Source organism: Phasianus colchicus, chromosome 6 (genome assembly GCF_987193195.1).
Source record: "Phasianus colchicus chromosome 6, bPhaCol1.hap1.1, whole genome shotgun sequence".
Taxonomy (NCBI): domain Eukaryota; kingdom Metazoa; phylum Chordata; class Aves; order Galliformes; family Phasianidae; genus Phasianus; species Phasianus colchicus.
Genome location: NC_143441.1, coordinates 35,578,190 through 35,593,015, shown reverse-complemented (window position 1 = coordinate 35,593,015; position 14,826 = coordinate 35,578,190). Strand labels below are relative to the sequence as shown.

Sequence of the window (14,826 nt, the reverse complement as noted above, 5' to 3'; positions counted from 1 at the left end):
CATCTGTGCAGCAGATGCAGGAACAGCTCAGGTCTAGCAGGACTTGAAGCAGAAACCTATCACTACAACAGTACAATGTACCTGAACTTGCACTGGAAGTAAACACTACAGCTGTGTTTCTGCAGTTTGGAACCCCTAACTGTGAGGTACTGTATGATTTGAACTGACTGCATGGTCTGTCTGTCTCCCAACAAATTCCAAGAAATACATGTAAGTGCTGAGACTCCAGTAACCATCGACTCAGCTGACATCCAGATGAACACTACTCAAATGTGGCTAACTCCACAGGGAGTCACAACCCCTTCCACACATTCCCCAGGACTCAAATCCAGGTGGCTAACAAGGCCAGCCGCAGCATCACTCAAACATCAGGACTCCGTTGCAAGCCAATGTTGCACTTGACTTCATAATGCAATCCATCAAAAACGAACATTACAGAAATGCCAAGTGGAAAAAAAATATCATCTTTAACAAGCTTATGCAGTTTCAACCAAGTACAGACATCTTTCCAGATCCAATGACATTCTTACAATAAACATATTGCAGTAGGGAAAAAAATCAACACTGTATTACTTCACTTGTTCTACTACAAGCAATCCAACTCTCACGTATGATATGAACTGTGCTTCTCAGAATTCCAAACTACCAAGATCTTCTTGTCTCTCTAAATCAAGCCGCATCCACAAGGACCCATGCAGCTAAAAGCCTGACCACACAAAAGCTAACTGTGCAAATGTCAGATGTCTCTGTGCTGCCTGGTATCTCTTTCACATGGATTATTCCAGCTCCCTCATGATAAGCATAAAGAAGAATAGTCTGTAGTAAAACATGTTGCCTATTTCTACCCCTGTAAATACTATAATTAAATCATTCTTGAAATAAGATTATCAAGAAAAATATCTTGAACATAATAGCGTGATGGGGAAAAAAGTTTTTTCTAAACAATTGTGCTATAAATTCTAAATTTAGCTTCTCTAGGCTCTCTTTGGACAGCAGCACTATCATGCTCTGAAGAACTTACACACATTAATCAGCTCCCCAAGTCAGGACCTAAAGCCTTTAACATATTATTTCATAAGTACACATCCTCTCATGGAGCCTAATATTAATTTTTTCCTACAGAGACTTATATCTGCCCAGTTTTTTGATTCAGAAGTTCTGAACACATCAAAAGTGCCCACAATGCAGTGCTATAACAGTCAACGCTGACATCAGCAAAACTGAAAGCAATTGCCACCTATCTTGAAGGGAGTCAATACACCATGAGTCAGTTAAGGTAAGTCAGCTCACTTAGGAAAAACACATTTTTCAAGCAATACTTAAAAAAACAAACGTATATATTTATTGTAAAAAAAAAAAAAAACATGCATACTTCTTATTTCATCTACTTCTTATGCACTGTATATGATTATAAGTCAAATAATTACCAGACATCTCAATATGTCTATTAATAAGCTTAAGTTTACCAAAATTGCAGTTTCTCTCACACACACAGACATATGGCTCCAGCAGAACCAAGACATGAGAGAGCTTTCAGCCACCACAATGTGCTTTCCAACAAACAGCTGACCATCTAAACCCAGAATACTGGCAACAACCTCACTATCAAAACCACAGAAGTCAATCAGCCAGGAGGCTTGCACGGCCTACACAGTGCCATCAGTTCCACTGACAAGCAGTATGTACCAGGTCAGCTGCGAAAAAAGAAAGAATAAAAAGAAGGTAGACATCGTAACGACTGAAAGTGTATAGGAAACTCATTTCTGCTGTTAAGCTCTCTGGTGATCCACCTACCACCTACATGCTCTTGAGCTAGTGTGCTTCATTCAGTTGTTAAGCAAGTCTAACTTTAGTGCAAGCAACTAGCCCTTCTTTGTTTTGGCTGCAGCTTAAACAATAAGCAACTTTTTGAGTACATCAGTATGGAAACATCTGCCTTGAGCGCAAGACTTGGGTCTTCTTAACAAAGTAAGCTGAAGCACATTCAATGTAATACAGTTTCTGGTTTTGTTTCTAGACAAAAATGCAAACAGAAAAACTAAGCTCCAGCCTCCTATGATGATGAAGGGGTTGCTTCTGTAAGTGTGGTCCACCTTCTGTGTCTGATAAATGATAATGTTTTGGTTTCCGACTGAAGCCAGATTTTCATCTCAGTTTCTGTACATAAAGGACTTCACCGAGACACCTCAGAGATGAGCACCATGTTTGTAATTCACTAGCATACACGTAGTTCTTAAAATTTTAACTATTATAAAGCTGTTTTACCCCTCCTCCAAACAGGGGGTCATTTAAGAACCACTTAAACCTATGCTGTATGACAAATAAAAGAGATTTCTTCTTTCCTTCTTTTAGAAGATTTCTTCTTTTAAGAAACAAATTAGCTTTTTGAACTATACAGTACACAGACACAAAGCAGAAACACGAACTGAATACACTGGGGAGAGAACTCAGTTAAGCTGGCTGCTTAACAAGTTCCATCGGTGAAGAAGAGCAGTGTAATGCCCATCAAAGCTATTTTCTTTGGTGAACTCCATAAACTATCTGACAGCAGTAATACAATGCTTATTTCAGAAGTCAGTGCGGTTCTCCTTCATGCACTGGGTCAAGAGAAGACAAGAATAACTACACCCTAAATCCTGATGAGAATTTCCTATCATGACCCAGAAAATCCTTCCTTCTAGCCACCATCTCTCTTCTCCCCTCTACAATGTTCTTCTGTTGTCAAACTGAATATATCAAATTCAGCAATATGAAGAAAAAAAAAACATTCCTCTTAAAACTTCACATTGCTGATGATCTTCCCGGGACAAGGAAAAAAAATGACCTTTCTTTATAAGAGTGGTGGCTTGGATTTTCTGTTGACAAATATTTGGAGAGCACGTTGATTCCAATCTGTTCTTACTTCCACCAACAGATCTGCTCTGAAGGAGCAGGAAATGCATTCTAGCACAGTAGGAAATTACTAGATGTGAGATGGGAAAAAGTAGAGGAACAAGACTGTTCAACTCTATGCCAAAAATTCACACCCTGGGAAGTCTTCCTAACATTTGTATAGTACACTATATCAGAAAAGAAAATACGGTACAGCAAGCAGTTCATGTAAACACCCTGCTAGCCACCGATGAAACTAAAAATTCAGTTTTACACTCATTGTTTGTCTTTAGCTTTGAAAACTAAAAATAGTTCACAGTGACCCACGGCACTGAACTATCCCTTCATTTTTATACAAATAATTTATTTTTAAGAGGTAAAAAAAAACAACTTTGTCTTTCAAAACATCCTCATTTTAGTTTTGCTGGAAAACAAACTAGTAGTGCTGAGTATGATTCTCTCTTACTAAAAATGCCTGACATCACACAGCTTGAGTTAATAACATACAAGTGAAAAACAGAAAAGAACTGCATGTAATCACAAAAAAAAGTGGGTTGTAATTGATTTCTTGGTTGGCTTTTTTTGCTCAGAAGGTTTGCCTGAGTCCTCAATACTTACCATTAATAAATAAATAAGAGGACAGAAGAACACCCTTCTTTATTTAGAAGTATTGTATGACAAAAGCCAATTCAAAGCAAGCACTAGATTCTGAAATTTAGAACAAGAACCATAAAAGTATTAAGCAGAGAAAAATACACAAGACCCCTACCACAGATAGAAGAAAATAACCACACAAACAGCTATTTGAAGAAAAAAAGAACGAACAATTAGAGACTGCTTTATAAAAAAGTCTTTCTGAACAGCATCTAAATGGAATTATGACAGAAAACAGAGCTATTTTCTACTGTCATTGAGACACCTCAGCAAACATTGCCCACACCATCATTGTAAGTAACAACACGTAACAAAGAACCTACCACTCTGGCCGCTCTTTCCTGAGATTCACACTTTCTGCAGAACCAAGGTCCAGTGGGTACTTGAACAATTCCATAGCAAGCTGTTTTGAACAAGATACAATATGTCAGCAAATTTGCAGTATCTCTACAGCATAACGCTAGCCTTTTTGTGAAATTCACATTGATACATCTCACATTAATGCCCCGAATTCACACCCATGAAGTTCTACCACAATGGTACCAGACATCAAGAACAATTACCTTCCACTTCAATTTATGAAAAAATGCTTGGTTCAATTAATTTTTAAGTAACATAATAATTCAAACGCAGCAACACGTTTTACATGCAATATGTTTTGCTTTTTATTTACCAGCAAAATGGGTAACATGCCTTGCAATAATAAGAATTCATTCGTAGCACAGATTTTTCTTAACAGAAAACCAAAAGCGACTTACAAAGATTGAGATGGCCATAACAAATTCATACACTCAGTTACAACCAGGTTTTCTTACACTTTATGAATAACATAACCCGTTTTAGGTAGAAAATCCATTGTGAACTTAACAATGAGAAAAAGTTGGCTTTTTTGCCCTGAAAACTCACGTGAAGCTTTAAATACAAACCAATCTGAGCATCACGATTAGCACTGTAACTGTAAGCAGGCTACAACACAAACCCTTAGGAAAGGGCTGTTTGGAGATATGCACATTTCTCTGCCAGACTATCATCAATATTTTCATAGTACGTTGATACAAAAGTCTGATAAGAAATTAAACAGAAGAGTTTAGCAACTTGGCAGTACCATTTATGTCCAAAGTGCACAGATTAAAAAACATTAAGAACTCCTGATGGAATGATGGTATCACAACTTGCTCACAGCACTTACTTTCTTATATCTGCACGGTTTTAATGTTTAGTAACAATCCATAAAGCCAAAAATGTTTCTCAAAAAAACATACTCATGATTCTGACCCTGTGTTTTTAATGCCTCAATAGCCAGTTAGGATATTTTATTTAAATTTTTAAAAATCTATATCCAAAAACATTGTTGGTTTTGTGCTAGCCTGTATAAACAACAACAAACTAATGCAGCAACAGTATGTAAAACAGCTTTCCTTCCACGACATAGCTATTCCTTCCACAAGGCACCTTTCCTTCTACGAAGAAGTGTCAATGAAACTATTTCCTATTCTGTGCATACACTAGTCATACTAAGAACAGTTGTCAGATTTTCAAATACATTATCCAAGCACTGACAGACCAAACTACCTGATAACCCTGTTCAAGAAAGTTTTTTAACATGAGCGAAAACATTTCATTTTAGTTGCATTTGTATTAGCTACAGACAGGAGGGGGGGATTCTAAATTCCTCTATAAATTCAGTGGGAGACTTCAAAAGTGCAATCACACATTTAAATTACCAGAAGGCAGTGCAGAGTAAGAAACTAACTGCAGAACGCAACTCAGAGCTGGGGCTGCCAATGAAACCCAAAGGCAACACAAGCTGGGCAAAGACCAGAGCTGAAGTACTTGGTATGAATGTGATAGTACCTCCAGAGCCTAACAGAACTCCACCACAGCTTTGTGCTCTGACACACTGTGATATTACTTCTTGAGTTTCTCATCTTCCTTTGGTTTATTCTCCTACTATTGCGCAAGGGAAAACGCACTGAGGAATTTTGTACTTCCCAACTTGCCAATGGCTTAATGCTGGCAAAGGTGACTCCTCTGATCTAATTAGAACTAACTACAATAATTCTAAAATGCAGTTAAGAATATCTCATTGGGAATTCTCATATCTGATTTTCAAATGAGGAGTGCCAGCTTTTACCTTGACAACCGCTGCTTTTACTGCAGAAAGACTACAAAAAGAAAATTTAGAATCAACATGTTTCTTCTACCATCTTCACACGACATGTCATATTAAAAACAGAAAACATTACCAATACAATACATCAAAACATACAGTTCTTCCTTTCTTACTACCTCTAAAACAGCACCTGAATTTAGAAGCAGGACTTTGCATGCTTCCCTCCATATTCAAATTCAGATTTGGACCTGAACTTAAAGTAGTGCAATATTCTTGCACCCAACTTACCTAATTCTCTCCCTCTATTAGGAATACTTCCTAAACCAGACCTTTCTTGTTACCTTTCCAGTTCAGTGAGTACTGGCAGCACCCAGCCGCTGCTGGGTCAGATCTGTTCACTGAAACCATCAGCGAGACTCCAAATCTAAAGGAAGACGCTAAACATAATACAGTAGTAGTAGGTGGTTCAGATACGACTTCTTACACTATTCATGATCCTAAGGTTCCACAAAAGCAGTTAACTTACCAGTTAATTTTATTCAGTCTTAACACAAAACTAATTCAAAACTTGGCTGATTTCACAGATACTGTCAGCTCCTCTCTGCCTGAACTCCAGCATCAAGAATAACTGAATTCTTCTGCACGTCTCCTTAAATTGCTATTTATTAAACTGCTATTTAAGAACATACACACACAACAAACAGCTACTATGTCATCTTATTTTAAGACCAAGCATTAGAGATGTGTTAATAGCATTTTCACACACATCAGGCATTCTGACTGGATTGAGACTGTTACCTCTCCTCCCATTTATTTACCACCTAGAAAGAGTCAGAGAACCAACCATGGAGTTCACATGACTCCTTGGGAGTTTATAGTGAGAAACTACAATTTTATTCCTTAGTTCTGTTACGCATAAAGCAAAAGTGATTGTAACTGCCTTTCTTACAACATAAGCAGCAGAACTTAAGTCTCTCTGTTATCAGAAGAAGGGTCGGCCTGCTGACAAAAATGAAACACAGAACACGCCAGCTCCTGCGCTGAGCTGGAAACCAACCAACCGGTCTCACTAATCCAAACAAATCCTGCATCAGCCGCTGCGACCGGCATCCTCCTGCTGCACAACCACAACAGGAAGCCTCCCTGCCTACCAGGCAACCTCGGCATAACGACATTCAGGGAAAGGCAGGCAGGGGCAGAAATCACATGACAGCTGAGCTGTCCCTACACGCTGCCGCCTCCCAGTCCCAAACCCTCTTCAGCTACTGGCTGACAGTTTATCTAACTTGGGCAAGGCAGAGACAACAGGAATTGGGAAGAGGAAGAATGAGACAAAGCAACAACTGCCAGGCCAGAGGCCAGGCCAGAACCCTGGGGGAAGAAAAAAAACAAAAAAAAAGATAATAAAAAAAGAAAGAGTTTTCAGCAGTCCTAGGACTGCAATAGGTGTGGCTGTCAGCAGGGTGCAAAGGACAGGGAAGCGCAAACACTGCGAGACCCGAGGGGAAGGAGAAGGGACGGCAAACTGGAAGCACAGCTCCTTGTCTCTACCAGTCATAACACAGGAAGTCACGGCGTAGGAAGTCTCACGTGAGGGAAAAGACAGACAGACAGACGGACAGACAGACAGACGGCGAGGCACGGGATGACAGGCCGGGTCAGATCAGCCAGCACGCGGGCCCGCAGGCAGGGAAACGGCTGTGGGGTGCCACGAGGGGCCGCTGGGGGCGGCCAGGGGCACGGACACGGGCCCAGGGGACGGGGAGCCCGGGAGGAGGGCGCGGGCCCCCCGCCCACTCACCTTGATGCACTGCGACATTGCAGCCGTGCCCGTCGCAGTAAACGAGCGGGTTCTCGGCCCAGCCCCTCTCGTCGGAGCACACGCAGCAGCCGCCGATCATCTCCTTCATGCTAGTGGAGAACTCGCCCTCCAGTGACACCGGCAGCAGCAGCGGCTCGCTAGAGACCATCTAAGGGTTAAACACACCGCCGTCAGCGCCGCACACGCACACACGCGCTTCGCCCCCGCCTGTCCGCCCTCAGTCGCTCGGCCGCCGCCGCCGCCACCACGGCGACGATTCGGGGCCCATGGCCGCGGGCCGAGCGCCGCTCCTCGCCCCCCCCCCGCCCGACCCGGCGGCCGGGTGCGTCAGTCAGCGCGGGGCGGCCCGGCGGAGCGGGGCGGCGCGCAGCGGGCGGCGGGCAGAGCGGGCCGCGCGCAAGCGCACTGCGCGCCCCCGCGGGGAAGGCCCGGGCCCGGGCCTCCTCGCGATGGTTCGGAGCCGCCCAGGGAACGTGCGCGGCGGCCGAGCGCGCGCCCCCCCACCTCGGCTCCGACCGCCGCGCCGAGAGAGCGTGCGCGAGCGCGCGGGGCCCCGCCGCCGGGCCCGCCCGCCCCTCGCTTCGCCTCGCCCGGCCGCCACCTGAGCGAGGGCCCGGCCCGGCCGCGCGGCCCCGCACCCACCTCGGCGCGCTGCCACTCCGCCTCCGCCGGGCGCGCCATGCCGCCGCCGCCGCCGCCGCCGCCGGGCGGGCCCCGGCCCCGCGCTCCCCGCGCCGCGGCCCGCTGCCGGGGCTGCTGGCGGGCCGGGCCGCGCCGCGCCGAGCCGCCTCCCCGCGTAGCCCAGGCGAGCGCTGGCCGGGCGCCGCGCTGCCCCCCTCCCCTCGCGGCGCGGGGGCGGGGAGGTGGCAGACATGCGCCCCGCTCCCACCGCCATGTCGCCGCTCGTGCCCCCTTCAGGGGACTGACGGAGTCGCCCCCGCCGCTCCCTCCTCCCGCCCGCGACTTTTACCGTCCCGTTCGTTCGCGACGCGGCCGCGGGGCTCGCGCGTTACCGCTGCCGACACGTACGGCTCTGCCTCCGTCCCCTCGCTCGCTGCGCACGCGGGAGCCGCGCGCTCCCGCCGCCCGCGCGCCGTTCCGCTCTCCGCTCCGTGGGGCCGCGGAACGGAGGCGCCGGCGGCCCCGCGCCGCTCTGCTGCAGCGAGGTGGGAGGTGGGAGCGGGAGGGCGCGGGGAGGCGCGGGCTCGCACGCGGCTGTCCCGCTGCACCCGGAGGTGGCCGTTCCCTCCGGGAGCTTGGGTGGGATTTATTGATTTGGGGCAAGGGGGTATTGTTTTTTAAAAATGTTTTTATTAATTCGGAGGGGTGGGGGAATTTTTTATTATTTTACTGAAGTTAAATGCGTTTAAAACAAAATTAAAATTTAACATTAAAAAAAAAATAAAAAATCGCAAAGCTGGTTGAGCAGAGGCAGCCCGTGCTGAGGACGGCCCCGAGCCGCACGGTGCCCCGCTGCAGGCAGGCACGGTGCTCCTGGCAGGGCTCGGGAGCACAGAAAGGCACACAGCCCTGCCCGGCCCTCCCTCACCCGCCCCAGGGCCGCTATATATTTATTTTGTTTCTGTATTTGTGTTGGGCCAGGAAGCCCTCACTGCTTTATCTCCGTTGCCATGCTAAAAGGCAGATGTAGAATTTGTGTGATGACCGGACGCTTTTTGTGAGAGTTTTGCAAGGCCAGCTCAGTCGATTCGGTATCTGAGCAAATCACTTCTGCGTTGTGTGCGTTCCTGAACGCCTGGCTACCTGGGCCTATACATATATATGTGTTTTATACGTTGTTAACTAACGTGTATGGGAGCAGGCAGAAGGGATCTGGGTAAGGATGTGCCCAGCTCCACCCCCAGAGCCGCAATGCAGGCAGGACAGCTCGGGTCAAGCTCTTTTCTCTCCCTGAAAGTTTTAAGTGAAATTAGATAAATAGAGGAAGAATGGAGGGCAAAGGCAAGGGGAGTGATGGAGGCAGCTTCCTCCGTGAAGGCCCAGCCCAGCGCAATTAGCACGGCCATTTGGGACACGCTATAACGTTTCTCTGTAAATGCGTGCTCCCATATCCCTGAGTTTAGACATTTTTAACACACGGGACCAAAAAAAAAAAAAAAAAACAAACGGGGGGAGGACATTGGGATGAGGAATGTTTCAGTTTGCGTAAAATAATGCAGTTAGTGCTCCCAAAAAAGCCACCCTGCACAGAACCGCCCTATCTTTGCGGGGAACAACACACATTTGAACTCGGAACTATTTGTATGATAAAACATACAACGCTATTTTTATTACTTTTAAGGCCCATAAAAAAAAATGCTGAAAATTGCAGGTGTGAGCAATTACTGTGTGAGGAAATAAAGCACCCAATAGATCCCACTGTTTTAAAAAAAGGCAAATGATTTGAAGGTAGATGCACCCTCCTGGCCCTTCCTCGTTCGTGTCAAGAAAATGACATCTAATTTAAAAAGCATTCCCAATGATTCTGTTAACCCTGACAAGGAAAAAAAAAAATCACGGTACAGCAGCAAATCTGTCCTTTATTTCCCTGACAGGTAAATTAAAATAAATATCCTTTTGAAAGGAAAACATATTAAGTATATTTTAATTTGTTGGATGAATGTATACATACAGTAAAGCTTGTATTGCAACAAACAGTTGTACATTTTTATCACTGCTTTTTTTTTTTTTCTTTTTCTTTTTTAATTAATTGAGACGGTTTTCCTGCAACTTCCTCTTTGAACAGCAACGCATGCAGCTGCCGGTAGCGCTGGGTTTGGGGCTTTGGCTTTTTTGATGTTAGTGATTCTGAAACCCAATTTTTTATAAAGTCAATTTCTGGCTTTATAAAAATGCATCACCAAAGCAAAAAATTAATTGCTTTGCAACAACTTGATTAAAGCCGCACCGAGGAATCAAGAATGCATCCATGAGAAGCCCGCTGCATTGTTTTCAAATAAAAATATTTTACTCTGAGAGCGTTTAACACCAGCTCAGCAGTGAACAACTTGAAACTTTGCTTGGTCCAAATTCAGTCAAACCGAATACACTGAACCATTTCATAAAGGATTTGTTGTATTTTTTTGTGGCTTTCCGTTCGGTTCTTTCTATAGAGAGAATGTAAATGAACGGAAAGAAACTCCACAACTCCCAGCTTATGGTGCTGCATGATATTTGATGGGGAAATTTAGATAACCTCTGGATAGTTCTGTAAAACAATTGTTTAGAGGAGACCTTTGAAATGCAAAATAGGAAAAGAAATGCATTACCACTAAATAAATTCTGCAACCACTAAGCCCGTAACAGCTATGGAATCAGAAGGTAAAATCTTGTAGTGTATATGTTCTTATGATTGTAGTATTTAATAAGCACTGACATGACACAGAAGGCCAATTTTCTGTTTGAAAAAAGAAGCCTGTCCTTCTTATAGTGATATATAAGAGATTAAAATAATTAGAGGGGAATATAATTTAGGAGGTAAGAATGAATAATTTCACTGTTAATCTAAATGCGAGGAAAAAAGCCAATTCTCTTAAAAGAAGCCTACAGAATCTAACAGCCAGACAAGTTTGGTTATAACAAACATACAACAGGGTGATACATATCCACATTTTTTTAGATATTTTTAAAGTAGAATTAATGCATACGTGAATGAAAATTACACTGCCCACATGTAAAGCATTTTTAAAGTTGAAGGGATCCCTCACAAAAATGTTAACATACAGTGCTGCGTGGCACTTCAGCTTCGTTAGCAAAAATAAAGAGGTATTCACCTTCAATTTTTACTAGCCATTCATCACTTCCAACAACAATGCTGGGATCTGCATACTTGCTTTAAATTTCACTGCTTTTTCTCTACAAAGTATACAATCACTGTATCTTCAGTGAATAAAACAAAGCACTGAACAAGCAAAAGCCTTTCCTTTACAGAGGCATGTTACTGGTTGGATGTTAGCATCAGAGGAGTCCTCCACAGATAAGAGAAAAAGCAGAGGTTTTACATGAAATGTGTGCTGTATTCGAAAACATCAACTGACATTGGAGTTGGAAATGCCAAGCAGGAAAACTCACTTTACAGCTAATTCTTTACAGCAAATTTCTCGTCGCCATTTTTAGTCCATTTTCAACTTGCGACTTTGTTGAGAAAGCTTTGATCTTTACCTCTGTACAAAAGGACACACGCTACACAGTGAGCGGATGCAAGCGAGACCAGGAAAATTGCAGTAACTCAGAGGTTCTCAATATGTACAATAATACTTCCCCTGTTTATCTCTTTAAAATAGATTGATGCTCGTCTGCCTTTTGTTTCTGCGGGTTTAAATCATTAACGGTCTTCGTGGAAATACATCCTAATCGTGGGTACTTGCTCCATTTCTGGGAAGGCAGCAGCAAAATGGTCACCCTACACAAAGCAGAATGCGACTCCCGCGTGCTGACCTTTGCACGTAGCGCGTTCTAAATGGCAGTCCGCCTCGGATCCAACAAATTATTCCTGCCCATGTTCAGTTAGGATGGATAAGGCACGTCCACAACCCACGGTGAAGGGTTAGCGCATCTGTATGTGCTTACTCTTAAATTATACCAGGAAAGTAAAGTTTTCTTTTCCTTTCTATTCTTTAATACAACGGTCTAATCTGTGTTTAACACCTGCCCAAAAGCAAGTTGCTGAATAATTAGAACATTCTAACACTTCCGATGCAGTAACTTCACCATGGGCAGCTTGCACGTTGCACAAGCACACGTGACACGGGTACAGGTAGCAGCACCAGGGGTCACGCTGGCGCATCTCCTGGACACTGCGTCCCTCCACATCTCGTGCTATTTTCTTTTGTGTGAATGGAATGACAAATTTTGTAATTCCTCTGAGTAGAAAGGAAGGAAGAATTCCACCAACTATTATATTCATTTTCTTGGTTTTAATTGCGTTATCACCTTTGGAGATTTTGGTAAATTCCACTTAGCTAGCAGCCATGGATAAGGGTGGTGGGTTTCAAGTACTGCGTCTGTTACTCACGATGGCATTTAAATGTTAATTTCCGACCAAGGTTTACAGTAAACACCAAACAAGGGATTTTCCTTGAATGAACCATCTCAAACCAAAATTCTAAAGGACAGGATCCTACATGGGATGTTTTTAAGCGCAGTGATTATTTCCTTGTGAAAGACTTAACATTCCCTAAGTGATAGAAGCGAAAAGATTTACATGTGACAGTTAATTTATAATTCTCTACATTAAAAAGACATTTAAACGTTAACCACATTTTTATGTGAGTCAAGTCAAAGCAATGATAATTACAGTATGATACAAAAGAACCTGAAATAAACTTCCATCAAACCATATTGAATATTAATGTCGTGCTAAGTCCCGAAAAGCTGCGTTAGTAAACTCTGGAATTTAGATTGTATGGAACTTAAACATAACATCGGGCTTTTCTTTAAAGCGTACATCACTGCAAAGTTTGGATTTGGGGGAGGTATGTATTAATTGATTGGATTTTTATTAAATACATTTACATAGCATCATGCCAAAACCAAGCCTCGGATTACTTTTTCTGCACAGGCATACCTCAGCGTGGGATTTGCCAAATTAACATTCCATATAAATTAACAACCTTTTCTCATGTTTGTGGTGTTACGATGAGCAGTGTGATACTGTATCATGCCACTGCTCACGTGTATTTGATTTCAATTTAGGAATCGTATCTCTGCTACCCGCCATATAGGAGAAATGACGTGCTGAATTTCCCATCAAATATCTTAAATACAGACCTTTTTTAGGTGGATTTGTATAAAGAAAACACATATCTAATGTGGGCGTGGGAAAGAATAAGCTGGTTTGGTATATACTAAAGCAAATTGGAGTAAATCAACCGCATCCACGGGCTGCATCAGCAGTACCGCTCTGCTTTTCCCAGTACCATTTGGACACAACAATGTTACTTTTTTATTTAAAGTGTTTTCTTCTCAACAAGGGGCCACCACTTCCCAATCGCAAAAACACGCCCCAGAATATGTTAATTAATTGTATTGTGTCTCTGAAAGAAAAGAGGTTGCCAAATGCAATAAAAAAAAAAAAAAAAAAAAAAAAAAAGTCTTTCGATCAGAGAGCTCCGTTCCCACTGGTTACCATCTAATTTCAATTCCCCACATACGTACATGGAAGAAATATATCTATGTAGATTGCGACCATGAGGAACTGCCTAAGAGCAAAAGGCTGGCATGGCCACACTGGGATCTGGGAAGCCTCACATTGCTGGAGGACGGAGGGCGCGAGCCTCGGCCCGCGATTTGTCACTCTTACGTGGGCACTGCAGAGCGGGGGACGTGGGTCAGTTTTATAGTGTGGTACTTCCCCATTAAATGTAACAACGATGCTCCTTTCAAAAAAAAAAAATCCTATGTGAAATACATCAACACGTTCCACACAAATACAAAATAAAGAGCAACAAAGAATGGCAACGTGCAGTCTCTCCCTGTATTTTTTTTTCCATCTTCCCTTTCCATCAGACGGCCTTTAAATAGCGATATATTCTTTCAGTAAATACGAGAGCATTAAATGTCTTTCTGAATGACGCTTTCTAAATTTGCAGTTACCTTTTGAAAATCGCCAAACAGCAATTAACAGTAAACGCATCTCCGGAACACTCAGCAGGAGAGGTAAAACAGAACAAATAAAAGCTTTTTTTCCTCGATTTTAAAGTTATTGCTTTTAGATGCTCCCGTGGTGTGGTTTTCCTATTAAATATTCCCAGCCTCCTCAACTTCCCAGTAAGAGAAATGCATTTTCCCATCCGAACTACAGCGGGCTTTGATTTGGAGGAGTCCCACAAAGGAGCAGAGCTCACAAAGAGCGAAAGAGGAGTCCGGAGCTGCTATCTCAGACAATGCCCGCGAGCAGGCAACTTCCCGGGGGGCGGGGGGAGTCACTGCTGAATTATTTTCAACGGTGATATCCATTAATATCATCCTTTAACTTCTTTTACTCCTGACTCGCGAGCTTGCAAAATCTTAATTTGGTGGTGATACGTTAAAAAAAAATAAAATAGCTCAGCAACACCAACTGTAATCCTTCCAAATGTATTGCCACACACTGTGAACTAACTTGCTAAAAATGATCACCGTTCCCCTAGAAAGGGTTTCTTTACCAAAATCGCGCTCTCTGGAAACCATTCCCCCCTCGCTAACAGGAGCCCTTTCCGTGTCAATGCTCTTCACGAGCCAACGTGCGGGGCACATTTCTCCCGCAGCAGAGCAGGGCACTTGTTGGAAACCGCCTCAGCATCGGCTCAGGCAGCTCTGCTCCATGCCAACACGTGAGAAAGTTCTGGTCGGAACGGCGTACCAAACTATTTAATTCCTAATTATT

At 43.6% G+C, this 14,826-nt stretch overlaps 1 protein-coding gene across 7 annotated transcripts in view; it reads right to left on the bottom strand.

The window, feature by feature from the left end:
* The window catches only part of MLLT10 (MLLT10 histone lysine methyltransferase DOT1L cofactor), a 115,064-nt gene extending 106,526 nt beyond the window's left edge, over positions 1 to 8,538 (bottom strand). For 4 of the 7 annotated variants that reach the window (XR_016467815.1, XM_090142928.1, XM_090142929.1 and 1 more), the window contains exons 1-3: positions 8,103 to 8,171; positions 7,440 to 7,608; positions 3,849 to 3,928 (exon numbers count right to left, since the gene is read on the bottom strand). Coding sequence is in view for 5 of the 7 variants with exons in the window: in XM_090142928.1 (XP_089999054.1) it covers positions 3,849 to 3,928; positions 7,440 to 7,608; positions 8,103 to 8,141 (288 nt within the window). In the remaining 2 variants the exon portion in view is untranslated. Of the gene's footprint in view, positions 1 to 3,848; positions 3,929 to 7,439; positions 7,609 to 8,102; positions 8,172 to 8,430 lie in introns of those variants that run through there. The other 3 variants (XM_031614447.2, XM_090142930.1, XM_031614449.2) reach the window with 3 other exon arrangements.
* Between the last annotated feature and the right edge of the window lie 6,288 nt (positions 8,539 to 14,826).